Genomic DNA, 25,198 nt, shown 5'->3' on the forward strand with positions numbered 1-25,198 from the left:
GATACAAAGTAATTTTCTCCTTCCTTGCTGTTTATATATTCAAGCCATTTGTAGATTTGTGCCCCTACATGCATCACTTCTAAACTTCCCTCACCCACCTACTACAGTTACCTAATTGCTTTTGCTGCTCTTTTCCAAACTCCCTCAACTCTTTCAGGTAGTTAAGCATATAGAAATGAACAGAATTGTCTGGCACTAGCCTCACTAAACTAATTTGCCTTCTCAAAGGGCAGTATTTCCTGTAAGTTTCCTTGGTTTCTGTACTTCTCTCTTTCAGTGCATATTTATCACTCATTCTTTCTCCATATTTCCTTCCTATTCCCTATCAGATGCTTTGCAACATTCATGCTAACAATTATGCATAATTCAGTAGCATTAATAATTTCTATTATGCTAAACCTCACAGGCTCATTTCAGTTTCAGGATCCCATTGGGCTGTGTAAAAACAGAAATCCACTAGCCCAAAGACCTTCGCATTCAATTGAGACAACATGCAACAAACGGGAAAAAAATAGCTCAGCTCACAGGGTAAAAACACAAATATGGATTTGAACAGACAAGGTCTATGCACAGCAAGAGGGTTTTGAGTCAGCACTGAATTTTCTTTTTAAATAATGTAACACATTAAATGAATTGAAAAGGTCAGTGTTTTTCATTGCCTGCATGACTAGCAAGAGAGAGGATGTAAAGGCCAGCACAGCAGTTTTATTGGCCAGTAGTGTACAGAATAACCAAAGTATATTCCACAGAACTGGAATGCAGTGATGGTTAAGGAGGAGGAGGTCTTGCTACTATACTCACCCAGACAGACAACTATGAAAACCAAAAAAAGAGTTGATGATATAGTGAATCTTCCCAAAAAGAGTGACAGAGTGCATAATGGGCTAATTTTTTTAAAAAAAGTTTACTCTTGGCCTTGCTTCTGGCCATGCATGCCATCGAATAACAGGAGATTTATTCCAAGATAAGAGACATGTTCTAGAGGTCAGTGCCTGACCATTTAAGATAATTTTCTTGGAGAGAAAAAAAAAAGAACTGCTGTTCACTGTCTCCATGATTCCAAACCAAATATATGGAGTTTATGAGATACATGTTCTTACCAGTAGCTCTAAAAATGAAAAGTTGGATCTAAAAGATCTTTCATGCCTCAGTAAAAATGTACTTTGGGCAACTAGAATATAGTTGCCAAATTTGCAGATGACAAAAATGAGCCACCCAGAGAAAACAGTACAGTATGACTGAAAGCTGCAAAAAATTTGGTTACATCTATACATACAAGTAGAGGTGTGCTTACACGAGCTGTTGTTTATTATTCTTTACAAACAGTGAAGTCACTGTCCACAACCCCATTTCATGCTTTACTGCATGTACCAAGTAGCATAACTGCTTAATATCCAGATACCATTTATAGGCCATAAAATGCACCTATTTCAGACACAGTAACCCTGAAATGTCTTTGCTTCTGGAATGCTAGCATTGAGTCCTTTCTGACATATTTAGGTATGCAGGCAAAAGCTTCTGCCCTTCTGGAAAACCATCTTGATGCAGACTCTTATTAAGAAGTCTGTATTACAGACTGTACTGTCTGCATTGTCTTCACACAGGTTTTATAGACTGGTCAGTACTAGCTTTATCAAAGAGAAGATGTGTAGTTGAATTTGTTCATTAAGTCCCCAATTCCCACTTTCATCGTTGCAGTAATTAAGCCAAATCATCAGGGCTCAAAGCAGTTGGGGGGAGGGGGAGGGAAGGGGGGCAACACAGCAGATGAGCAAAAACAAAGAAAAGCATGTGTTTGCTAGGCCTCCACACAGCCTAATTAAAAACAATTTTAAAAATCTATTCATTTTACTCATGAAAACTATATTTTACAATGAACAAGTGTTATTTAGAAAACTTTAGAAAGCACTTATTCACGCTGGAAACCTAATTGCATTTAAGAAAAATTAGGAAAAAAGAAACATTGATCAAACTTTTATAGCTGCAGCTTGCATTAATGAGAACATGATCGCACATAATAAAGCCAGAGATACTAAACAGCTGCAGTGTCAATATAGCACTTGTTAGTTAGGTACAGAACAAGGGCAGCCGTAACTGGTCTACAGCATCTTTGCACTTCGACAATGGTGTACTACTCCTCCTAGCACGGGGACACATTATGCACATAGACAGAGCATTGTAGTTTGTTCCACTAGCCACACAACATGGAGAGCCAAGTGCTGTACAAATGGACACTGTAAACACAGTAACAATACAACCCTATCTACTTCTGGTGAGACCCAAACAGTGGTACTTCCTTCAGAAAAGCATGTTATGTCCACAGCGGTCATATGCTACTCTGATGTATATGCTGGAGTAGGTCTAGAGAAATGCCACTCAAGTCAATGGAGTGTGAAGTGATATAGAAACCAGTCCCTCCTCCAGACTATAAAGCAGCACTTCAGTATACGAAAGTACTTAGGATTTAATGTAAACAGGAACATTTGAAAAAAAATATCCATCCAAGTTGAACTGTTTTTACCTCAGCAATATAGAGCAACTGAGATGACTGGCAGTGGCATACCCCCTGTCTGTTCGCACGAATAAGCAGGCACTACTCCTGAAGAGTTTGTTAGTACAGCAGCTTCAAAAACTTACTGATACGGACAAGTTTTAAGAGTGGAGGAGGAATACCAACATTGGCTTAGTGAGCAGCTGGGTCCAGCTCTGCCTAATTACTGGGTTGATGTTGGAGAAATCAAAAAAGCCACTTCTATCTCCAAATGCAGATAGATGTAGCACAGCATCCATCATGTTCTAGGATGTTTTTCAGCACTCATGTGGAGAGTTCTTCTACGGAAAAAGCAAGAGCAGCTTGCATAAGTGCATCAAAAGGTGGGTAAAAGTGGGAGAGAATGACAAGGAAAGCAGGTTTGATGTAGACATCTTGCCTACATTTGGATAATAACCAAAGCTATTCCCGTTCTTCTGGAACAAGGTCCTGCCTGAACATTTCCAGCTTGTTTACACAAGGACCTCAAGGAAAATCCGTATGAATGCATTGAACCATATTAAACTCCTGTGTGCACTCTCAGAATTAAGTCCTAATTTAGTGGAAATTAATTCACCTTCAGAACGACCAAATTCACCTTCAAACTATTTTATCCTCAACAGGAACATTAACTCAGAGGTTTCATGCAGTTCATTCATGTCTTAAGTCTCTTCATGTATACATGCCTTTATTTTAAAGCAAGAGCACACCTATGGAGGCTCATCTTGAAATAACTCCTGGAAAATTATTTAGAAGTAAATTTCCAAGTGCTGATAAGTCTTAACTGTCACTTCACAAATTTCATTAATAACTCTTCCCACAGTTTTCAGAGTTCTATGTACATAGCTCAATATTTATTCTATGTTATTTGGTCGATTAAGTTCTACAGCCTCTTCTACCAGTGGGTAATACTTTTAGATTACTTCTGAATACTGGATTCAAAATCTGTATTACTTCTGGAATACTTCTGAATACTTCAACGGAAAAGCAAATCACAGAAGGCTATGGACAATGCACCTGCATCAGCAGAAGTCAACTTACACACTGAAACAGAAGGGCACTTACGGAGTCCTAAAATCCATTTTGCATTAAAAAAAGAGAGACAGAGAATTTACTCGTCCCTTATTTTGCAAAAAAGCCATTTCTAAAATAAACATACTGCTCAAGAATGTATCAGAATAGGATTCACACAGTTCTGTAATGTTAGTCTAGTGTCTTCCCACACTTCCAGCTTGCCATTATCCTACTGAACCTGTGGCTGGCGGGTAATTTCCCAATAAAACAACTTTTCTGTTGTTAGCCTTCCACTTCAGCAAGAACAAGATATCACATATTTGCTCATTTCCTGTCAGTCTGTTGTGGGCTCGATAGCTCCCAGATTCTCTGCAACAGAGCCAAGAATCTGGAAGTCCAAACTCTATCAACAACCTCAAGGCTAAAGGCTTCCTGAATCACCTGGGGAAACCAGGACAATGGCAGAGTTCACCGAGTTCCCAGTCAAGACCTGGAACACAGGGGTGGAAGATTCTGTGGTGGAGAACTTCCCCAGAGAGAGGAATGCTCTATTTGAGAAAAGCCAGAAGGAAAATGCTTTGGAATTTCCTTTCAGGGAGAAATATAAAGATACAACAATGTACTTTTCATACCGAATCTGAGCACAAACGTTTTCATAACGTTGGTGTTTCCCACAGAAAGAAAATGCCATGTTTTGAGCAGCTTTAACTGTAACTAATATCCTGCTGGGAGCAATTGTTTCTCAGCATGTAATTGATTACAGGAAGATTCATCAGGACTGTATCTGAATCTCATTGCCATTAAACAATACAGTAAATTAAAAAAGAAATTATTTACTGTGACAAAAGCATCAAGAGTTTCATGGCTTGAACTGCTACTTCATGGTCCTTGTCCAGAGGCATGGACACAATTCGATCCTAATGGACGTAAAATGACAATAAAAAGATGTAATGTGTATTGTTCTCAACAAACATATATTTTTTCCTACAGCTAGAATGTCTACACTAGTAGAGCAGAGATTTATTTTTATTTCAGCAGCTATTTCCTAGGAGACATAAGGCAACTTGATTACTATCAAGTAGTTCCCCAGCCCCTGAAAATTAACAGCATGTTAATTTTTTAACTGAATTAATCATGCAGTAATATGATATTTTTTATAGATGTAATGTATGCATTCACAAGAAATCAACTACAGTCTACAAATTAAAAGCGACTGACAACTTGTTTCTAAGATGTTACTACTAGCACTTCAATATGTTAAATGAAGGTAAGGCTCAAATTACAAGCATTACATAACCGGTTTCTCCCATCAGCAATAAAGTGTGTATACATACACATTTAAGAAGTCAGTGTCTTGCTGAAAAAATAATTAGGGCTTGAGTCATAAAGTACTTCCTGGAATAAGCAATATTCATGACCTCTAGAACTCACACTACTATAACTTGTACAAATACAAAACACCTCAGAACACAATGGAAATTTTCTTCTCTTGTGCACCCAAGAACTCACACTGTCCCCAGTACAGCCTACATTTTTAAGGCACATTAAACCTTAAGGCTTACTTGTTTGGGGACTAACAACTTTCTCACTTAACATATCATTTCCAAATCTCTATATTCATTTTACTTTGTACCTTCCTTCACCTCACAACTGAGCTGCAAGGTGTGGAAGACCATGAATCCCGAGTTTGGCAATCTCAAGGATAACAGGTGAGTGTGAAATCAGGCTTGTGGGAAATGGATTACTGGTTACATATTTCCATTTACCATCACTAAGAAAGTGTAATTTTAACTACAGAAGATTCCAAACCAGTCTATGTTTTCTGTGTAGGTGTTTGCGTTTCTTCAGGTTTGGGGAGGGGGGTGCTATAATCTATTTATATAGCGTCTTCCACATAGAGAGAGATCTCAGTATGAACAGACTGAAGCTATTTCATTAGTCTCTCAATAACAATTCTGCAGTTGCCTGAGCCGCTTACAGTAGCTTACAGCAACCTTCCTCTAACAGGACCGCTATAAAATGTTTAAAATAGGGGTTGATTTTAGATAGCCAAGTTTCAGTCTGAATAATTTATTCTTAAGACTTCAATATTAATCTATTTCTTGTTCTTTGAGAATGTCATAGCATTTTTTTAACTACTGACAACTGCTTTGACAAGTGGGTAAGCACTGCACCTTTGGCAAAAAGAGTATGAATTACCACCGCATGCAGGCATTGATTACATACTGATTCAGTGAGATTGAGATATCAATCCCTCCTCTCACAGCATTCTGTGCTTTCTTATCCAAATACTGAAAAGGCTCAGCCCCACTGCGATAAGAACAGCTGATGAAATCATCACCAAGGGCAAGATTAAAAAAGAAAAGGGCTGAGTTCTTAAATGAGTCAGGATGTTGGAATATGATAAAGGTAGTATACAGGGTCACTGTGGTCACAGAACAAGTTCTCAAAATTACAGTCTATCATTTGACTTGTCATGACAGGAGATCAGGGGTCCTTCTTCAAGATTCATACTGGCATAGTGGATCAACAAGGAGTCACGCATTCCCACATCAGTGTAATACATGATCAGCCAATCCAATACGTATCAGGTGAACCCATTACTGGGAACAGTGAAAAAGGGACCTTTGGAGTATCCAATTTTTTCTCATCTGCCAAAAATCTGGCCATTCTGGATAAATGGTTAAGATGACTGACTAAAGATCGTGCTAACACCACTCTGTGCATAAGCCAAAGTAAAAACAGAAATGTCCATATAAACAGAGGGAAACATCTCTGCAAACCCCCTTCATCCACACAGTCCAGCAGACTGTCTCTGTAGTACTCTAAACTTCTGTTAGTCAAGAAAATGGGGAGATCAGCTCTGATTAAAATATCAGATCCTGTATGTACACCCAACCTAGATTTAAAAAATAGAAAATATAATTCATTTACCTTGAATCTGCTAGTAAAGAGATCCATCCTGGAAACAAGGTCTTTTCTGCTATAAATTCCCTGAAGTCCCAGAAGACACTTCAAGCGTACTTCAGCTTGCTACAAGACAAAGAGGAATCTGCTAACAGTAACAAATATGCATCTTTGATGTTATTTACTATTGATTGGCATTTATATTAAGAAAGTAAGAGCTCTATGGGTATGCCTACAACAAGCTAGTCAAATACTGCCTCATCTTCTTTAATGGTGATATCAGTACTGTTATGTCTGTGTGCACACACACACATTGTCTCTCTCCCACACACGCACAGGAAGCCAGTGGTGAGCCAAACTGCAAGTCCTCAAAGTTTGTGTTAGGCTCCCTTAAGAGTCAAAGAAACTCTCAAGATCTCACAATTGATAAACAACAGAATTTAAAAATGGAGGAATTGTGTGATTCATTCTTCAAAGATATATAAGGACAAGAGTACAGATGACCTATATAACACAACCAGCAGTCTTTCCATACATCAGACTTTGCTTGTTTCCTTTCAAGACTTGACTCAGACAGAAGTGAAACATGGATAAGGACTTCCAGTCAAGAAAACCTCCAAGAAGAAGAGGTGCAACTTAGAAATGCACTAGCTTATCATTGTGGGTCCCTATAGATACAGAGTTAGATGTTATGCCTTCTTCCTCCCATTTCTGCTTTACACTGGAACATTACTATGTATTTTAAACATTCTAAGGGGAAGAGTTGCTTTGATTTTGGCCTAGGTAGTTACTTGATTTAGGCCAAATGTACTTATCTCTGCAAGGAGTTACTTCATGCTATTAGCACTGACACTTCACAAACAACTCAAAAAAGAGCACTTTCCTTAGCCAACTTCTAAATATCTCAGGTGTACTGCTAAAACCTTCAAACGACAAAAGCTTTAATGTCATTAAGACAGTCATTCTGAGGATCCAACATAAAAAAATCACTCTGTGCTGTGAACTTATAAAGCCAAGGATATTAGTAGAGACACTTGAATGAACTGCTGGCTTTGATACAGCCTCTTCACATTTCTTCCTTAATTCTTCCTGCTAACAATAGCAGTAAGGAAAATCAAGGAAACCGAAGAGGGGAGACCACCTACACATAGGCTATCCATTACTACAAGTTCCTGTTCACTTGCTTATGATGGAAAGCAAAGGATGATATCCAGCAAGAGGCTTTGACTAACAATTTTGCATAAGGCAGCAGTTACTAGAAATATAAAAAGAAAGATCATCAGGCAACAATGAGCACTGCTTTCTAATTTGTGACACACATGCAGTACACATTTCAAGTTGTGCTCATCTCTTTAAAATTAAGGGCCTTGTCCAAAAAATAAACTGTTGCCTCCAACTGCTGCTTCTTACAGGGGCTCTGCAACATGGAATTCCATTCAGGAACAGTCTAAAGTTGCTACTCATCACTGTCTGCTGCCACAAATGCCAAGGACAACAGCTCTGCAAACTTACATGAACTCAGCTCAGCCAATGTACTGGAATCCTGACTGCAGCTGCCCTCAATATTTTATTATGAGGCTGTATTCATGAATAGGGACTGCATTTGTGCTAAAAAAAAAAAAAGAAAAAAATATTTGATGGTTTTGGTCTGTTAGATGGTCATACAGCCCCTGGAACATAGCTAAGGATGGATGTCATTTGCACTTGTCAGTCAGGTGGCATTCAAGTGTAGGTCTGCAGATATAAAGTTTAACGTATTAAACTACACCTGCCTTCTTCTAACATATTGATTTCCCTCCCAAAAGCTCTCAGCCATAACCCTGTATGTGTACAGTTCTTTTAAGTGTTGAGAAAGTTATGTCTAGGGACTATAAATGAATAATTACTTCTGCTATGACTATTTCTGCTATCTTCCTATTGCTCAGCGGCACTGTCTCTTTCTCAAATGCTTCTTCCTTTTCTAGATTCATCATTCCTTGTAGCTTCTTCATTACTCAAAATTACTTCACATCCTTCGAAAACCACCTCACTCACTTACCTTCATCTCCTTTTGATAGCAATGCAGGCAAATACAAATACCCTACCATCTATTCCCCTCACTAAAACTACCATTCTGACCTTGACAAAATATCTGCCTGTTTGGTCTTTCAAAGCTGTCACACAGTGAAAGGGAATTATATAAGCATATCATCAGGATGCTCTGAACACACATTATCCCTCAGCTATATTGTAGTGTATTTTGACCCTGGCCTGCAAACAGACTGACATGGAAAATCAGGAAGTCAGTGAGCAGCTCTAGTGACAACAAGGAGCTCCACATGGGCTTCAGCACTTAGACACATTCAGTTACGAGATTTCAGTCTCATCTCCATCTCTGTGAGAGAGGAGCAAGACTACAGGTCCTATAGATACAGGTGAGACCTGGACGAATTGATGAGGTTGGGCTGGGTCACTTTTTTTCCTCCTCAACACATGCATCCTTCCTAGAATAAACTGGGAAAAACAGGTTTTCATTTGAAATACTCTTGATTTGCAAAGACAATTCAGCTTACCTGTCCTGTTGAGGTAAAACATAATAAAAGAAATTGCCCTCACAAAAAATATCAATACGTACACAGGCAGATGATCTTTGGAGCAGAACATCAGTATTTTAACATGGACATTTGAAGAAAGAAGTATTCAGAAATTGCTGTAACAGTGGGATCAGTTTCTATGACCATGCTGAATGGAAGGCATAACTGAAAACCCTTTCAATCAGCTGAAATTTGCCAGGAGGATCACATGATCAGGACACAAAAGTTCATTTCAACAGAAGTTCCTGCTTCCCACAGGATTTGTTTGGGGTGGTTTTTTTTTATAGTCTAAGGAGAAAAGCTCAACAACTTGCCCTGAGGTCCCAGACAAAGCAAGCCTAATAACCTGTGACGTTCCAAGCATCTGCGTGCATCTCCACTTTTATTGCCTCTGCTTTCCTGTCTGCTGCTTCTGCCTTCCACTTTCCCCATTCTTGCTCTTGATCGTCTCTATTTTTCTGCTCTTCAACTTGATTTCTCCACAGCATTCCCCTTCAACACCTGCTGCCCGGATCAGCACTGCTTTCATCAGATCCAAGTGCTGATTAGTAGCTAGGTATGCCCTTGGAGCACCATTTAGGTGCCTAGGTTTCACAAATGCACTGATAGGTGACTGGGCTTATATATAAGCCCATTGTTTAATTGCATACAGTTGTCAGATTTAGTATTAAGTATTGTTTGTCATTAAAAAAAAAAAGTTAAATTATTTGTAGCAGATGAACATAAAACACAAAAATACATGCGCAAAAAATCTCTTTATATCACTGCTCCACAACTCTTACTGAGCCAAAGAGAGATTTTCATATACAATTTTAAGCATATTACCACTGAACTTGGAACACCCTCTTCCATCTAGGAAATAACCTTTCATAAAAACACAAAATGCTTAGTATTGAGATAAAGTATAATGGAAAAATGGTATCTCAGGGACAAGAAGGAATAATTATATTCAAATAAATCTTTGAAGACAAAATGTTAATTTTATACTTTCTTTTTTCTTCTCTAAAGCTTCCCAAATGACTGAACTTAATCTCTATTTACAATGCTGTAGATGATCCTGCCCAGATTTTCCCCACAGTTAGAATACTTTTATGGCTGATCAACTCTGGGGCCTAAATTATTTGGCAAACATCTCTGCTTTATATTCTAAAAGAAAATCGGCTCTGGGAGCGATCAGTTTCTTGCTGTCTACCCCCATCAACATGGAATGGAAATGCTTACTAAGGAGGAGTAGTGGAAAATAACATTCAGATGTATATAACGGCACTGCTGCCCCTTTCACCGCCAAAAATGCCCTGTGCTCATTTTGGACTCTGGCAACTTAACGGTGGCTACAAGTCACAAAGCACTGCCAGGACTGCCACATAAGCTTTAAAAAACATCCTTTTCATTTCCCAATAAATGACACTGGATGAGCTGCATGTATTAATCAGAGATACCAGCTGTTAATTGTCACTGTACAGCACTGGGAATGAAGAAACATCATCTTCAAAAATGACTTTTTATTTTCATAGTTTGAGAATTCTCTCAACTGAAACTAAAAAGCTCTTACGTTCTGATCAGGTGCTGTTTTTGCAGGAAAGCACAACAGTTCCTGATAGATTTGTTGCTTCTAAAATAAAAACTAAATGCTACCTTTACAGTAATGGCAGAAAACAGGGAAATAAGAAGCTCTGTGCTCCCCCTCCTGGCTTTGTTGTAAACTGCCATTCTATTCACAGCACACAAACATCACCTAATGAAAGTGAGGATGCTTAAGAATTCATACAGGAGCTAGATACATTTTAAAAGGTGGCCTGCAGAAGTATAGCATGCAGATTCCAGTAATTAGCCATTGATGATAAATATTTCTCTCTCCCTAAAATCTATCTTGCCTTTTAAAAGCACAAGAAACAGCATATTTTTGAGTTAACTTTTCTTAAGAGTGCATCTCTACTCAAAAATAAAAACATAATTACTAAAAGGAAAAGAGAAAGCTCTTTGGAAAATGACTGAAAACAAAAAAATGTTTCAAAGAGAGAAGAATAGTTAAGGAAAAACCTCAACTATAACAAGATGAGATTTTTAAAAACTTTCTGCAAAAAATTCCATATCCATTTAATTCCAAATGAGAAATATGATATTGCAGAGTATTTTACTATCGGTAATATTTATCTGTCATCTTTATAAGATAAAACAAAATTTTAAATATAATCTCCAGGATTTTAAAGCAGAATTGTAGCCAACTTTTAACACTGCATGTACTCAAAGGATATAGTAGGATATAGTCCATGTTACAATTTAGTAAGAATAGTTTCCAATTCAATCCATTTGATAAAGCATGAAAAAAAGGCACACCGAGAGACACACACTCGATACACTGCTACAGAACTGGGAAAAGTGTTCTCTGTTATTTAGTGATAGGATGGCTTTAAAATTAAAACCTGAAATGGGGCAGAAAGGAAATTCTTTTGGTACCATCACAGTTTTAAGCATATACTCTTAAGAATCCTAAAATTTAAATTCTTAAAAAGAAGAGTTTTCCTTCTACTACCCCCTTAAAGAGGTAAGAAAAATTAGAACTTTACCTTATCATACAGCATCCACCCAATATATTTTAAGTAACTATCATTTAAAAAGGCATCTGGGTATGTTTTCATCCAGCTGCCAATTTCTTCAATGCAAGTGGCCCGAATCTCAGGGATCACATCACTGAAATTATAAAACTGTATATTAGCACATTAAAATATCTAATTAATATTAATTAGTTGCAATATTTCCTGGAATTGCAAAAGTATGTACAATCTCAAATATTAAAAATATCTTCATATTAATGCTTTAAGCTAGTCTTTAATCAACAACTCACTTTTAGCTACAAATGTTTCATACTGTAATTATTTTGATGTTCTGGATGTTTTCTAGCGATATCGAGCAGGAAGAACTTAAAAGAAATGCACTTAACAGAGGTCCCTTTCTAAGCCCAAATTCTCTAAAAAAAATCAACTGCTACATGTTTTCCTTGACACTCTCAGTGCCTCTAAGATGTTAATTTCATTCTGGTATCTGGGCAATCTGAGCAAGATTTCCTTGAGAAAGCAGATACATATCACAGCTTTATTTTTATTCTTACCGGTAACGGTTTAGAAATGTCCCTTTGAAAATGGCATTCATCACGTTCTGTATCTCCAAAAGCTTCTGCTCGTACTGAAATACAAAGAGAACTTAATGTTTATACTGTTCCCACAAATTTGCTTCACATGTGAAAGCTGCATCAGTGCCTTCACAAGGCTACTGCAGTGCAAATCTCACCAAAAAATGGTACCACCACAAAATGAGTGATCTGTAGATACATTAAGAATTGGCCTTTTTGTAGCTATGTCCTGATGAAAGATTATCAGATACCAACTACAAATCTGGATAATCAGGCACAGCACATAGCATGTTTGATGGAAAGAGTCTTGTCAATGCACAGAAAGATACAGCGCAACTAGTAAGTGATCCTCACATATAGGTCCAAGTTCTCTTTTTATGCACTGTAACAGAAACGGAAGAAAGGCAGGCAAAGGAATTCTCAGAATTAATCTATAGCACACTACTGGCATGTGTTTTAACCAAGCCCTGAAAACCTAGTTTTGAACTTCTGGAAACATAAGTCGCCTAATAAAAATGTTCTTTCATGGATGGCATCAAGAAAAGTGACAAGTTTGTTCCCCCCCATACACATTTCTTGTTTTTCTCCTAAGACCAGAAATACGATGATGCTAAGAACCTCTGTCTCACCCGAACAGTTCTTCCCATGAAAAAAGGGCCATTTTTCGATCAGAAAAACCCATGGGCATCCAAAGCTCAAAAGAGAGGTAATTGATTCTAAGGTCAGCAGAGCAGGGACTATGCTTGTTCACATGTCAAGTTATCTCAGACATCAGGCTAGAATTATTTCTTATGGTTAAAGGCCCATCTCCGGGTAGTGACAAGGAGCTGTCTGGCTGAGCAGAGAAGAAATGCCAGAAGCTGAACAGCAGAAGAGATAGAGGCTATTCTTGAACTTATGACTATTTTAACCATCCATTATTCACACAGAGATGACTGTTCTATCCTGCCTTCTACTTTATTCATTTAATTCAATGAAATCCAATCAAAGACTTAACATTCTGGCTCACAATTTGCATAAACATATGCAAAACTGGAGCCCCACAATATCAAAACTACTAATGCAAGTAAATGTGTTCACAAATCTGTATTTGTGTACAGATCAATAGCTAATGACATCAATTTAGAAAAGCAATTAGTAGGACAGACATCTCAAGTTAACAATACATAGGTCAGTTATCACTTTAGTCATTTTTGTAACACTGAATGCAGTCAGGCAGATCTGCTCTACAGCATGCCTTAGACAAATAAATAAAACTCAAACTGCAGTAACCCAAAAGCAAGGTGTCAGCAGTCTGTATTTTCACATCTTCACTCACCTCCCACATGAAACACCTGTCTGGCTAGGTTATGTGACCAAAAGCTCCTCTGCACACACATAAAGGAGCACAGAAGGACAATGGCAGTTGAGGGAACCAGAATGATACCCTCACCCAGCTACTCCCAGGTCCATCATGGGAGAGCAATCAGTCCATAAAAGGCTCATCTCCACACGCAGGAAGGAGCACTTGGCAGGTGGGGAAGCCCCAATACCACCCAGTCAGGGAAATAAGGCTCTGCCCTAGCCACTCCCAGGGCTGTCACAGGGAGCCATAGGACCTATGGGCCAGGGGTGACACCCAGCACAGTGAGTCAGTGTGAGCGGCTCCCCAGATCACCTTTCAGACTGAGGGAGCGGGGTTACTGCCTATGGGAGAGTGGGATACATTATGGGATGCAGGGGAAGAGTATTTTGGGCTTGCACAAGACTTACTATGGGATATTTAGGGGAGGAACCAGAGGCAGGGAAAGGTGGTTTGGGGAGGAAGAAATGTGGGAAAATAAGGGATAAGATGATAAAAAGGGCTGATCACATGTAAACAGCACTGGTCAGTATGCTTGTCTGGCCATGACCTGCACCTGATCAGCACAGTCTGCCCTATCTTCTTATTAAATTCCATTTCTAGCTGTTTTCCGGAGTGAGAGGATGCCTTCTATTTTTGCATCTGCATGTATGGAGTTCTAAGTGCCAACAGCCAGAGTCAGACCACAAACCACAAGGGTCCCTGTGTCTGTGGTGCCAGCAACTGCAGTGAGCATGAGGGTGCAAGTCAGCATGTGATCACTAGTGAATATCAAGCCACACTAGCCAGAAAGCAAGTTAAGTGGCCTGGAAGCCAGGTATGTGTGTGTGTGTCACCAAGGGTGAGACCACAGGAGGCTACTGGAGGGATCAAGGGAGTCCCAGCCAACTGCCACAAAGACCATAGGGTCTGGGGGTCAATCAGGAGACCCAATGGTGTGTGTATGTGTCTGTGTGTGTTTATATATATTTCTAAGCGGTGAAGCATCTGCTAAGAGCAAGGATCCAGGACCAGATACTGGATGGACTGCATGTCCAAGGACAGCTACCTGGGGATCCACAGCATACATCTGTGTCTGCCTGTGTAGGCACCTGTGAGTGAGAGGTTTGCATCAGCAACTGCAGTGGGGCTGTGACCTCAGGGGCTCTCCTATCCAGGTGTCAGCAGTCAGAGAGACTGGGGATCCAGGGGACAACTGATCATCCTGATCAGTCAGAAAGGGGAAAAGAATGAGGCCATTGGTGCTCTTTATGTTTGAGGGCTGAGTGTTTCTCTCTGTGTTGATCTGTATGACTGGCCATGTATATATCTGTTTTATACATGTATTTGTGGGTGTGCCTACTGGGAATACGTGCTCAGTCTTGCTACTGATTGGACCTGGGGGCATGGAGCCTCTATTGAGCTACGGGATTTGGCATTCCCCTAACCTGCCTAACCTCTTTTCTTCTTCTCTGCAGCTGGTCAAGTCTGTAACTGGTCCTCTTGCCACTTATCCTGTTCTTCTCCACCTCATATAATCTTTGAGCATTATGCTTGTTGACATCAAGGTTCAGATGTACACTTACAACTGCTGTCAGAAGCTTCATTGCTGAAAAGGAAACAAAATCAGCTTTTTTAGCTTAGCTCGGAGATACAAAGCATGAATATTCACCACTTTACCACAAAAAGGATATGGTTACCCAAACCCAGTTTATTACCCCAAATGCAAACACTAGATCACAGTAATTTGTTTTAAAATATGATGTTTATTTTAAAGGCAGAGGGTGATCAGAAGGGAAAATTTATTCATATTACTGGTGATTTACAACTTTTGGCCAGAGTAAGAAAAGTAAATTACTGGGCAACTCTCTTAGTTTATGTAATTTAGATTTTTCTGCAGAATAATCTAGAGCTGTGGAACAGGTGAGTTGCAATAACAAAAAAAAAAAGGCTCATCTTTTACTTCAATTGACAAAAATTAATGCTTCTCTAAAAATCACTAGATGTTCATTCACATAGATTTCAGGAGCTTTCTTAAGTCTTTAAAGTAAACAGTGTACTTTAGTGCCATTCACATGGCAGCAAGGGCACTTACTGGCTTTAAAAAAGAAAAAGAGTGACTTAATATCATCATGCTGTGTCAAATAAAAACATGTTACAAGCACTGTTCTTTTTAGCACAAGTACCAGAAGAATAGCAGCTCTCCAAAGGAAGTTTTCATAAGTGAGGTGTTTAATGTAACCCCTCTGTATTATGCATGGGAGGAGGGAAACTAATGAAGTAGAACACTGACTGTAAAAAATCAGTTACTGCTAAAACATCAGAACACAGCATAATTCTAAAATTAATTATCTCAGACATTAAAGATCTCATTAAATATCAAAATAATACAGGCAACTGCATTTGAACATTTCACAGAAGTCTGATGGACTGAGCTCCTCAAGAACTTCAAACATCCTCTTTCACATTAGCCATTGGTCTAGATCTACCATATCTAAATCTTCCAAATTCTATTCAGATACCTGTGGAAACAGGCTATATTACAATTGCATACATTAGGTGCAAATCACAGTCAATGCATATGAAAAGAACAATCGTTCCAGTAAAGAGACCTTCTCAATTTTGAGAATTTTTGTTAGCATACAAGTCAACAAAACTCATGGCCTATGGCACTTCTGCGAGTTGTTTTACCTGCCAAAGTGCTTGTGTGCCTAAATGCTCTGACCATAGAGTCTGCTAAGCCTGTAAGCAGCGAGATGATGGTATCCATCAAGTAGCTATCATACAAGATGCTGCACTGGCACTGCCGGACAAGCACTGCAATGAATTCACAGAAATTGGCTTTGAACTTCTTCCAATAGGGTCCTGTTCTGATGAGTGGGTAGTCTTCATTGTCCTACACAAGAAAAAAAAGAATAAAGAGAAAACACATTAATCAATTTTGTTTGTGTACACCATTTACATCTCTCTGACTTCAGAGAGAGTTTTGTTGACAATCAGTTTCATCTCACCTCCCCAGTAACTTTTTTCATAGTTATTATTCCAAGGTAGGGACATGCAACAAAGTTACAGGCAAGCATGGATATGAACCAGCTTCATTAGCTACTCTGTCATGACAGCTTGCATGAGAGAGCAACAAATGTGAGGTAGATGAATGGACACATGGGAGGAGACTTTTGTGAGGCCACAGTACCGTAAATACCCTTCACTGGCATAAGTCACCAGCACACCTGGCCTCCTCTACTTCCTCACAGGTAGTAACTGTTTCCCCACTGTCCCTTCCCTCCCCTTCCTGCAGCAGTAAAATTAATCAGGAGCTCATATGATTCAAAAAACTGTTACTTTGCCAAATTGTTTTTCAGTTGGATCAACTCCCTGCACTGGTTCAGCATGTGACTACACAAATGTGCCCTACCAAAGAGGGCAGAGAGTAGGGAAGGGAAAACAAACAACTGTGGCATGGGGCAGGATGGTATTGTTCTCCCAGCAGCACTGCCAGCTGAGAGATTTTATCAGGCTACAGCTTAACAACAAATACTGTGTCGCTCACCTAAACCACCAACACCTCAGTCTCCGAAAACCTCCACAGAAACAGTAAGCAGATAATACCTTTGATACTACGCAGAAGGCAAGTTATGATGAAGCCACTAGAGTGCTCACAGTACATTTGGTATTGCCAGGAAGAGAGCAGAAAGATGGGAGTTCAAATGACTTCCCAGACAAAACAGTAAGCCTTGTGTGAAGAACACTATGCAAAGACTTTATAGATTCCAACCTCAGACCATGTGAATATTTCATTTGTACCTCACAGACACTGGAGCTAATGAAAGATAAGGCATCATAATTAATCCCAGGAACGACTCTGAATATTCTTTGCATCCTGATAGTTTCCAAGTATTAAGGGAGCCAGGGAATTTCAAAATGCGACTCACTATGGAAAACAGCATCCTGAAGGCAGAACATGACTCAGCTGGTCCTTCACTATTCAGCCAAGAACCTTTTCAGAGGAATTTTAAAAGCCAGCTTCACACCCAGAATAACCTCAAGTACATCTTAAGTGCATTTTATGCTTTTGTTCTTGTAACTTTGTTTCCAAAGCACAAGGCATACTGCTTTATTGAAAAAATAAACACAAGTGTGTTACAGACAGATCTCAGGGATGTGTGCAACCCAAAGCACATTAGGAATTTTGGAACGGTGATGCATTTCTGATCAGACTGCAAGAATCAGTTCAAGGCCTAATAGTAGCAAGTGCCAAGTAAGAAGGGGAAGCCTCCTAGCAGGCCTCATTCAGCGCTCGTTGATCAAGAGACAGACAGCAGAGAGAACGGGCAACGTCAGGAAATACCTACCTTATCACAGTAGCTTACTCCTCAATCTGAAAAGCCACATAAATGCAGGAGGACATCCTATTTTTGAAGAGCATTTCTCCTATCCATGCATACCATATTGGGATATCGTATAATGGTATAAGTATATTCTAAATATACCAACAGCAAAATTGGGCACACAGCCTAAGCTTCAGCACCTGATCTGGGATTGCCTTAGAATTCCTCAATAGCCAGTAGAGAGAAGCTGCTCTACCTCCAGGAACCATGTCAGATTAGGAGCTTAACATGGGTTCTTCCAGAGAAGTATTCAAATCACCCAAGTGAGGCTCCTGCTCTGAGTCATACTGGAATTGTTCATTTCTTCCAGAGTCTAGGGAGACAGGAAAGCCAGACTGAAATGCCAGCAGGGACTTGAGATGAATACTCCACAGTGCTGCAGGTGATATATGGAAAGAGGCATTGCAGAAAAGCAGTTTTTGTTCTTAAAATAGTCTTCCAATCAAACATTTGCTTGCAAAACAATATTTTGATGCCACAAGCTTTTGAACAAATCTGTCCACCAAAAGCTGTGTGTGTGTGCACGCACGCATGTGTGTGTGCACATGTGCATGTGTTCGTGCACATGTGCATGTGGAGCTTGCTGGAAAGGGAGTGAAATCCTCTTGAATACCTCTGCAATTCAACACACACAATTCTATCTACTGTTTAAAACACTTTAAGGGCAATTCATCTCATCCAATTCAGCAGATCACCTTCCTTAAAATCAGTAACAAGAAATGGGCACTTCCAAAGCATGAGCAAGTTTATTTCAAACCTGAGGTCTAAAACAGAGCAGACAAAATAGACCTCTGAAGTGACTGGTTACCTCCATTCACTAACAAGCAGTCTAAGGTGACTAGTTCTGACACATATGCCTACATTGAAGACAACTACAGCTGCAGAAAACTCTACACTACGGTCACACAGAACTACAAGAGAGCTTTTTACCATGTCCACTGGCCAAGTAACTGTCAGAATCCAAGGATAAGCCATGAATTTCTTGTACTGCAACCCAGTTTCCTGTAACACATGAGAGAAAGTTGTAAAAAGCTTTCTGATGAAACTGCACATCTGATTCATAAAGATAAAAATAGCAGAAATTGTGCATTGTATTTAAAAGACTTAAAACTTAGGACAATCTATATTACACATGCCTCATACAATCCAGCACATTAAGCAAAATCTAATCCCTTCTCATCTAGTTTTTATTTATAACCAGTAAGTACATCAGTAGATGAAAAATGCAGTTTTCTATGGGTATGGTCCTCATAATTAATTCTAAGAGATGCCTTCCCAAGAAGTCTAAGTATATATTCCTCTCCAATGTTTCGTAACTAGTACTGTTAAACAGTTGAACTCTAGAAAACCATTTTGAGCTTTTCAAATTATAGAGAAGTGTTTTCAGAACAAGTATGACTTGATATAGAGAAGTTTCCTCAAATATGCAATCACTGCGAGACAAGAGGCATGAAATCTGCAATTTTTCATCAGTCTTAATAAAGCATTACAAGTATTTCTATCCCCATCTGACTGTACAGTTGCACCTTGAACTTCTCACTTCTGCTAAACATATCAGCAAAAGAATGAGAGAGGGAATGAAACCTACAGAAGAACAAAGAATGGCTGCAAGAAATAAAATGTCACACACAGGAAGGAAAGTAGAAGAGAGAAACAGAAGAGATGAAGAAAGAGGCAAGACAAAAAGAAGCGGTCCTAAAGGTAAGCCTACTTCTCCACTCAGATGTATCACGGCCCACAAAGGGGAAATAAATGCATCTGAATGACGATATTAAGACCATCTTCTGCTTCTGATGCCAGCACATATTTTCTCACTAACATGAGCGAGAATTTTGTGAGGATGCATGAGTAAACAGATATAGTGTCACAATTACTTAGTTAAACAGTACAGCAACGGTTAAATCACAGGATCAGGACTGAACCTTTAATTTTCTAGTCGTCTGAATGCTAGAAACAAGCAATGTAAATCAAAAGGGAAGATCAGCTAACAAAGCAGATATCTGGTAATGTTCTCCACCTTCATTTTTACTTTTACTACTATTATCATTTGTTTTCAAAAAATATTGTTGCAATGATAGTACCGTATGGTAATACTTCTCAAATAACTTTCACTAAGTCATGCTTCCATCATATTTATGAAAAAGATGACAGAGAACTGTATGAGAAAAGAAATGCAAACACAAAGAGGAAACAATTCATTTTAAAATAACAAACTACTTTGATCCTGTTTCTACTACTAAAAAGGTTAAACCTATATTTCATGAAGACTGATTTCAAGTGAGCATTTTACCTCCATAAGCAGTGCAGAATCTAGCTCAGTGTCTAAATTTGTAGAGAGTTCAACATTTTTCACATGAAAAAAGTGTCACTCTTAACCGAAACTACTATATATTTGCAAACATATTCTATGCAACTACAATACACCTGTAAGAGCCACAGAACCATCATTTTTCTACTTCTCCCTCTGTCTTTGTCTTGAAGACTAATACTCAAGCATTTTTTCAACCACCTAATAACTGTGGTAACATAAAAATGGTCGCTTCAGAAATCTTTATATATTAATAGTGGCTTTATACTAGTCTTAATATATCAATGGTCAATAAACAAGCTGACAGATACTATCTTTAAAAAATATTTCACTCTGCATAAACCATTTTGGGAGATTTTTAGGCTTAGTCTATTTAAAAACAGACAAAAAGAATTTCAGAATTCAGCAGATTTGGAATTAAGAAAAAAACAGTTTTTCTCTATGTATTCTGAACCATGTTAAAAACAATTTCAGTTTTGTAACTGAACGCTTTTAGATATCATCTCACACTGCTGAGCAGTACCTTTGTACACTGCAGGCAATAAAGATGAGTGTTTCAGCAGATCTTGTCAGGTATTCACCTATATCACTACACTTCAATGGTACAATGAATTAAGTATGATTCAAAAATAATACTTTCATCATGACAATGGGAATGCTTACAACAGTCAAGTTAAGCATGCGTTCAGAGGTGTTCAGGACTAAGGTCTTCACATAGTCTTTTAAAAACAGACATATGAATCCCAGAATAATGAAAAATTCTCAAAACTGAAAGGATAGAAGAATTATAGTTTTCAATTTTATGGTTTTACAGAAAAAAAGGGTTCAAACTTTGAGAAATATCAAGTACAGGAATTATCATCAGTACTTTTCATAAGTAAAATGTTTCATTAGAGTAGCAGGTCAAAAAAGTGCCTCAAAAACAAAGCCGCTTTCTTTTTATAGGATGTAGAATACAGCTTCTAAGGCAACTGTAGAACTTTCTTTTTTCCCCACCAGGACATGAAAAAAGGTTCCAGAGCCGTAACACGTGGAAGGTGATAACAACAATAATGAGTGCCCATCCTATCACAGGTGCTACTCAGGGCTAATTTAGTTGTGAAAGAAGTGCTAGATTATTAATTCAAATGGCCTGACGTATATTGGATCATTTCTGTCAAAATTAGCCCAACTGTTAATACAGTCCTAAAATGAAAAAAAAAAAAAATACGTTGGCAAATCCATCCTCTGTGGGAATTTCTGCAGCAGCTGGTCATTGAGAAAAGCTCAATTAAAGCAAGGCTGATGGCTGCAGCTTGACAAATCAATTCAGAGGTGGCAAATACTGAAAAAAGCACAGAAGCAACTGTGAGAGAGCTGCAGAAAATTTGATATTAGCATAACCAGCCAAGGATCAGTCAAACAGAGAAAAGGTATTGTAAAGGCATGCATTCTTCTTAACAAACCTGAAGAAATTAGATACTCACTATTGTTCTGACAATGTTCCAAAATCACAAATGCATTTTTCTTCTTTCATGTGACAAAATATAGTTACAAAAATTCATATTGTCAGTAAAATGGGAGAAAAGGATTCAAATAAAAGTATCAGTGAAAAATTATCTTTAAAACGGCTCATCAATAGTCCACAGGAACATTTTTAAAACCACCTATCCACCAGATACCAAAGGAACTGTTTACCTGCTGCCAGGCCAGGTTATATTTACCTCTGTAAAGCTGCTATCAAAAGAGCTCCTAAGCAAATGCCAGATTCAGAAAGACTGCAGTTAAATAGCCCTAATAAAACTCTGAAATTAAAAGTAACTTACAAAAATTATTCTGCTGATGCTAACATGGGTCCTTACAACATCAAGTTTCTCTCGTGGAAAACAGGATTATTTTCCCACAGAAAGGAAGTGGGACACAGGTCCTGATAACCAGCAAAAACTCTGCCAAGTTGCCTATCAAGGTAGAGCATCTCATTTATATAAAAACACCATGCAAAGTCAAAGCTATGCCTACCTCATCAAAAGTCTCTGTCATTTTTCGCATGACATCCTTCTTGTGTAAACTTTGAAACATCTCTGCTGTTACCATGCCTAGAAAAGTAACATTGTAAATGGAAGGATTATTGGCAAGCATATTACATTAATCAAGTCCAATCTGTAGTAAGGAGTTTATTTTAAATTCCAAAATATCAAGAAAGGGGGGATCACACTGTTTTATCTGTGTTTGCAATGGTACAGGGTGACATAAATAGATTTATAGCAGAAAATACGGATGACCCAAAACTGAAATTCTCTTTAGAGAAACCTGCCCCATGTTGTCTAGCACTGCTATTGTCTTTGACCATTCATTTACTTCAAGGATTTGCTAAAATTTAACCCACTGTAAGTCCAAGACCCCAAAACACTTTCCATATGAGAAGGCATGTTAATCAAAGTTCTGGACGAAATTTGACATGTAAAAGGTACATTCTAGCTGCTTAAATACGCTCAGAAGTTGCAAGTAAACAGAATAGTCTTCTTAAATATTCATTTTCCATCCTGAAGCTTTCAGTTAGCAAACCATCCCCAGAAGTCACTGTGCCTCAATGTTTGTTATGAAATAATTAGCTTCACAACCCTCTGGTTGCTATTCTAGACACCAAAGCACAGGGCTTAATTTGTTAGTTGTTTATTTTCAAACAAAGATACTAGAAAAAACAAATGACACTAGAAAACTACAAAACAAATGGCAACTGAAATACAGGATTTTAATTAGAACTTTTAACTTAATTTAATTAGAATTTCCTACGTGGGGATTCTGCAAAGGGATGTGACATGTCACTTCAGAAACTCGACCTTGCAAACCACCTTCAAAGACAGCTCTCAGAGTTGGTATGCTGCATACACAGAGTTGAAGAATTTGACTGATAACATTCTTTGCTATTAGTCCTGACCCATTTGGAGTTTGTCTTAAACAAAGAGTCCAGATTGTAATTACACAATTTATTGGAGGAGAAAAAAGAAAGAAAAAAAACAGTTTTAGAAAGCATACTTCAGATGACTCTCACTCGCTCCACGGGCAAAGCAAAGGGCTATTAAGCAGGTGAATTACCTTGACAGCCTGAGCACTGAATGAAGAAGCTGATCAGATCTAGAAGCGCCACATTCCGGTCTTGTTTATAAGCTTCAACCCAGTCATCCACTACGGACTAGAAGAGATTAAAGAAACTCAATAGTCAGAAGCCAACCACAGCATGCCACACTCCACTGAGGATATCCATAATGCAGATATACTCTAACATTGTTCTGTCTTCATTCAATTATAAAAATGAGAGTAAGTTCCACATCATTTTGTTCCATCTCTAATAGTACACGTAAAACATCCCTTCTGGGGCAAAATGAAGTCTTGAACTGCTCATTCACAAGTTCTGCTCTAGGCAATTTTGTCTTTCACAAATGCTTTGCTCCCTATGAATAGGAAAAAAGTACAGCTTTAGTAAGTTATATATATAAATACAAAATGTTCTCTTCCTGACTTCTTGGCAGCACTGAAGTAGCAGATTTACTGGGGGTTTTTGTCAGCATTTAAACTCTGCACAATCTTGTAATTAATATTAGCAATGGCCTCTGGAAGTTTTTTTGTTCTTCTCTAGTGCCTCGTTTGTGTAGAAGGCTGAAATAGTTCACATACTACAAGTCTTCAGTTAGAAAACAACTCCAAATTTCATTTCTAGGGCAGTCCAGCTTACAGCCTGCACATGACACAGGGTCTGCTGGGACAAATCATCCAGCCTTCAGCTCACTTTTGTTGCCACACAGGTCTGATGAATTCCAGCAGAAGCAGACTGGTCTCAGCTACTGTCTTCCCAAACCCTTCATAACATGCCTCACATGGCAGAATATGGGCCCTTCTGGGAGCCCTGCTGAAGTTAACACAGCTGTAGCATGGCAAAAGCCCACCTACACAAAGACCTTGGAAGACTGGGGCCTTAGCATCCAAAATATAAATATGCATTCCATATGCACAGACATGCCTCCAGTGCACAGTGTGTTTATGTACTATATTAAAATATTTGAGGCTCCAGTTTCTAATCTTTCATACAAACATAACAGACACATATGCATCTACACACAGAGTATGGGAAGGTAGGCTTCATCATACTGAAGAAAACTACTAACTAGATAGAGGCGCAGGGAACCTGACTATTATACAAAGTGCTTTCAAATTGCATTGTAATGGGAATAAAGGAAAACTGCAAAAAGGACGTGTAAAGGCAGGCTCTTAAATAAACAGCCTTATTTCCAGAATCCTGAACAACCAAAATTTTCTACTGATGAACATTTTCTTTATTTTTTAAAATAACTCTTTATGTAGGTTCGGACATTGCTTTAGGAAAACTGGTTTAGGTACATATTTCTTTTCTCTCTTTAAATATCTGACAGCTACTTTTTTGCTAATTTCTTGAAGATACATTCTTTTCAAGAATTATGGTCATAACCCTCTTCCAATCGAACATGTTTTTCCCATTTATGTTTTTAAAAAAAAAAAAAAAAAAAGAAAAGCAAAATTTTAGTGCTCCAGAGAATAAATAATTTAAATGACCATCGTTTATCCGTCTTCCCTCCCACAAACTCCTCTCAGAATTTAGAGCTGGAAATACCTGCATGGCCCGTTTCCCCATGCTAACCACTTCAAACAATGTAACTGCTTCAACTACTTCTCCATTCTGCAGATGGCTCACTCTTCTGTTATTGGAGGAATTTCTCCTTATGTTTTCACACTGTTCTCGGACCTTCCGTTTCTCTCTCTGAAATAAGTCAGGTGAAGAAAGCATGTGAGAACATGAAACATGTAATATCCATTCACTGGTATATGAATTATTGCTTTATAAGACATTTATGTTACTCTCATTTTAGTGATTTCCCCAGAATGCTAACTATTCAGCCTCACTGACACTGACAAAGCCATATCAAACATGACTGCATCAGAGGGTGATGAAGGGAAGAATTTACCAGTTTGAAATTTTCTCTAATAGGATGTGTAAATGTAGGAAGTTGTAACTG

General features: G+C 38.5%; 1 protein-coding gene across 5 annotated transcripts in view; it reads right to left on the reverse strand.

Moving 5' to 3' along the window:
* LOC112988454 (cohesin subunit SA-2-like) overlaps positions 1-25,198 on the reverse strand; it is a 62,505-nt gene that overhangs the window by 31,312 nt on the left and 5,995 nt on the right. For all 5 annotated transcript variants that reach the window (XM_064501396.1, XM_026108992.2, XM_026108990.2 and 2 more), the window contains exons 4-13: positions 24,796-24,942; positions 23,247-23,343; positions 22,170-22,246; positions 18,794-18,865; positions 16,167-16,371; positions 14,933-15,084; positions 12,134-12,207; positions 11,592-11,715; positions 6,479-6,577; positions 4,382-4,461 (exon numbers count right to left, since the gene is read on the reverse strand). In XM_064501396.1, the coding sequence (XP_064357466.1) occupies positions 4,382-4,461; positions 6,479-6,577; positions 11,592-11,715; positions 12,134-12,207; positions 14,933-15,084; positions 16,167-16,371; positions 18,794-18,865; positions 22,170-22,246; positions 23,247-23,343; positions 24,796-24,942 (1,127 nt within the window). The remainder of the gene's footprint in view (positions 1-4,381; positions 4,462-6,478; positions 6,578-11,591; positions 11,716-12,133; positions 12,208-14,932; positions 15,085-16,166; positions 16,372-18,793; positions 18,866-22,169; positions 22,247-23,246; positions 23,344-24,795; positions 24,943-25,198) is intronic.

Source organism: Dromaius novaehollandiae, chromosome 1 (assembly GCF_036370855.1).
Source record: "Dromaius novaehollandiae isolate bDroNov1 chromosome 1, bDroNov1.hap1, whole genome shotgun sequence".
In the NCBI taxonomy this organism is placed as follows: Eukaryota; Metazoa; Chordata; class Aves; order Casuariiformes; family Dromaiidae; genus Dromaius; species Dromaius novaehollandiae.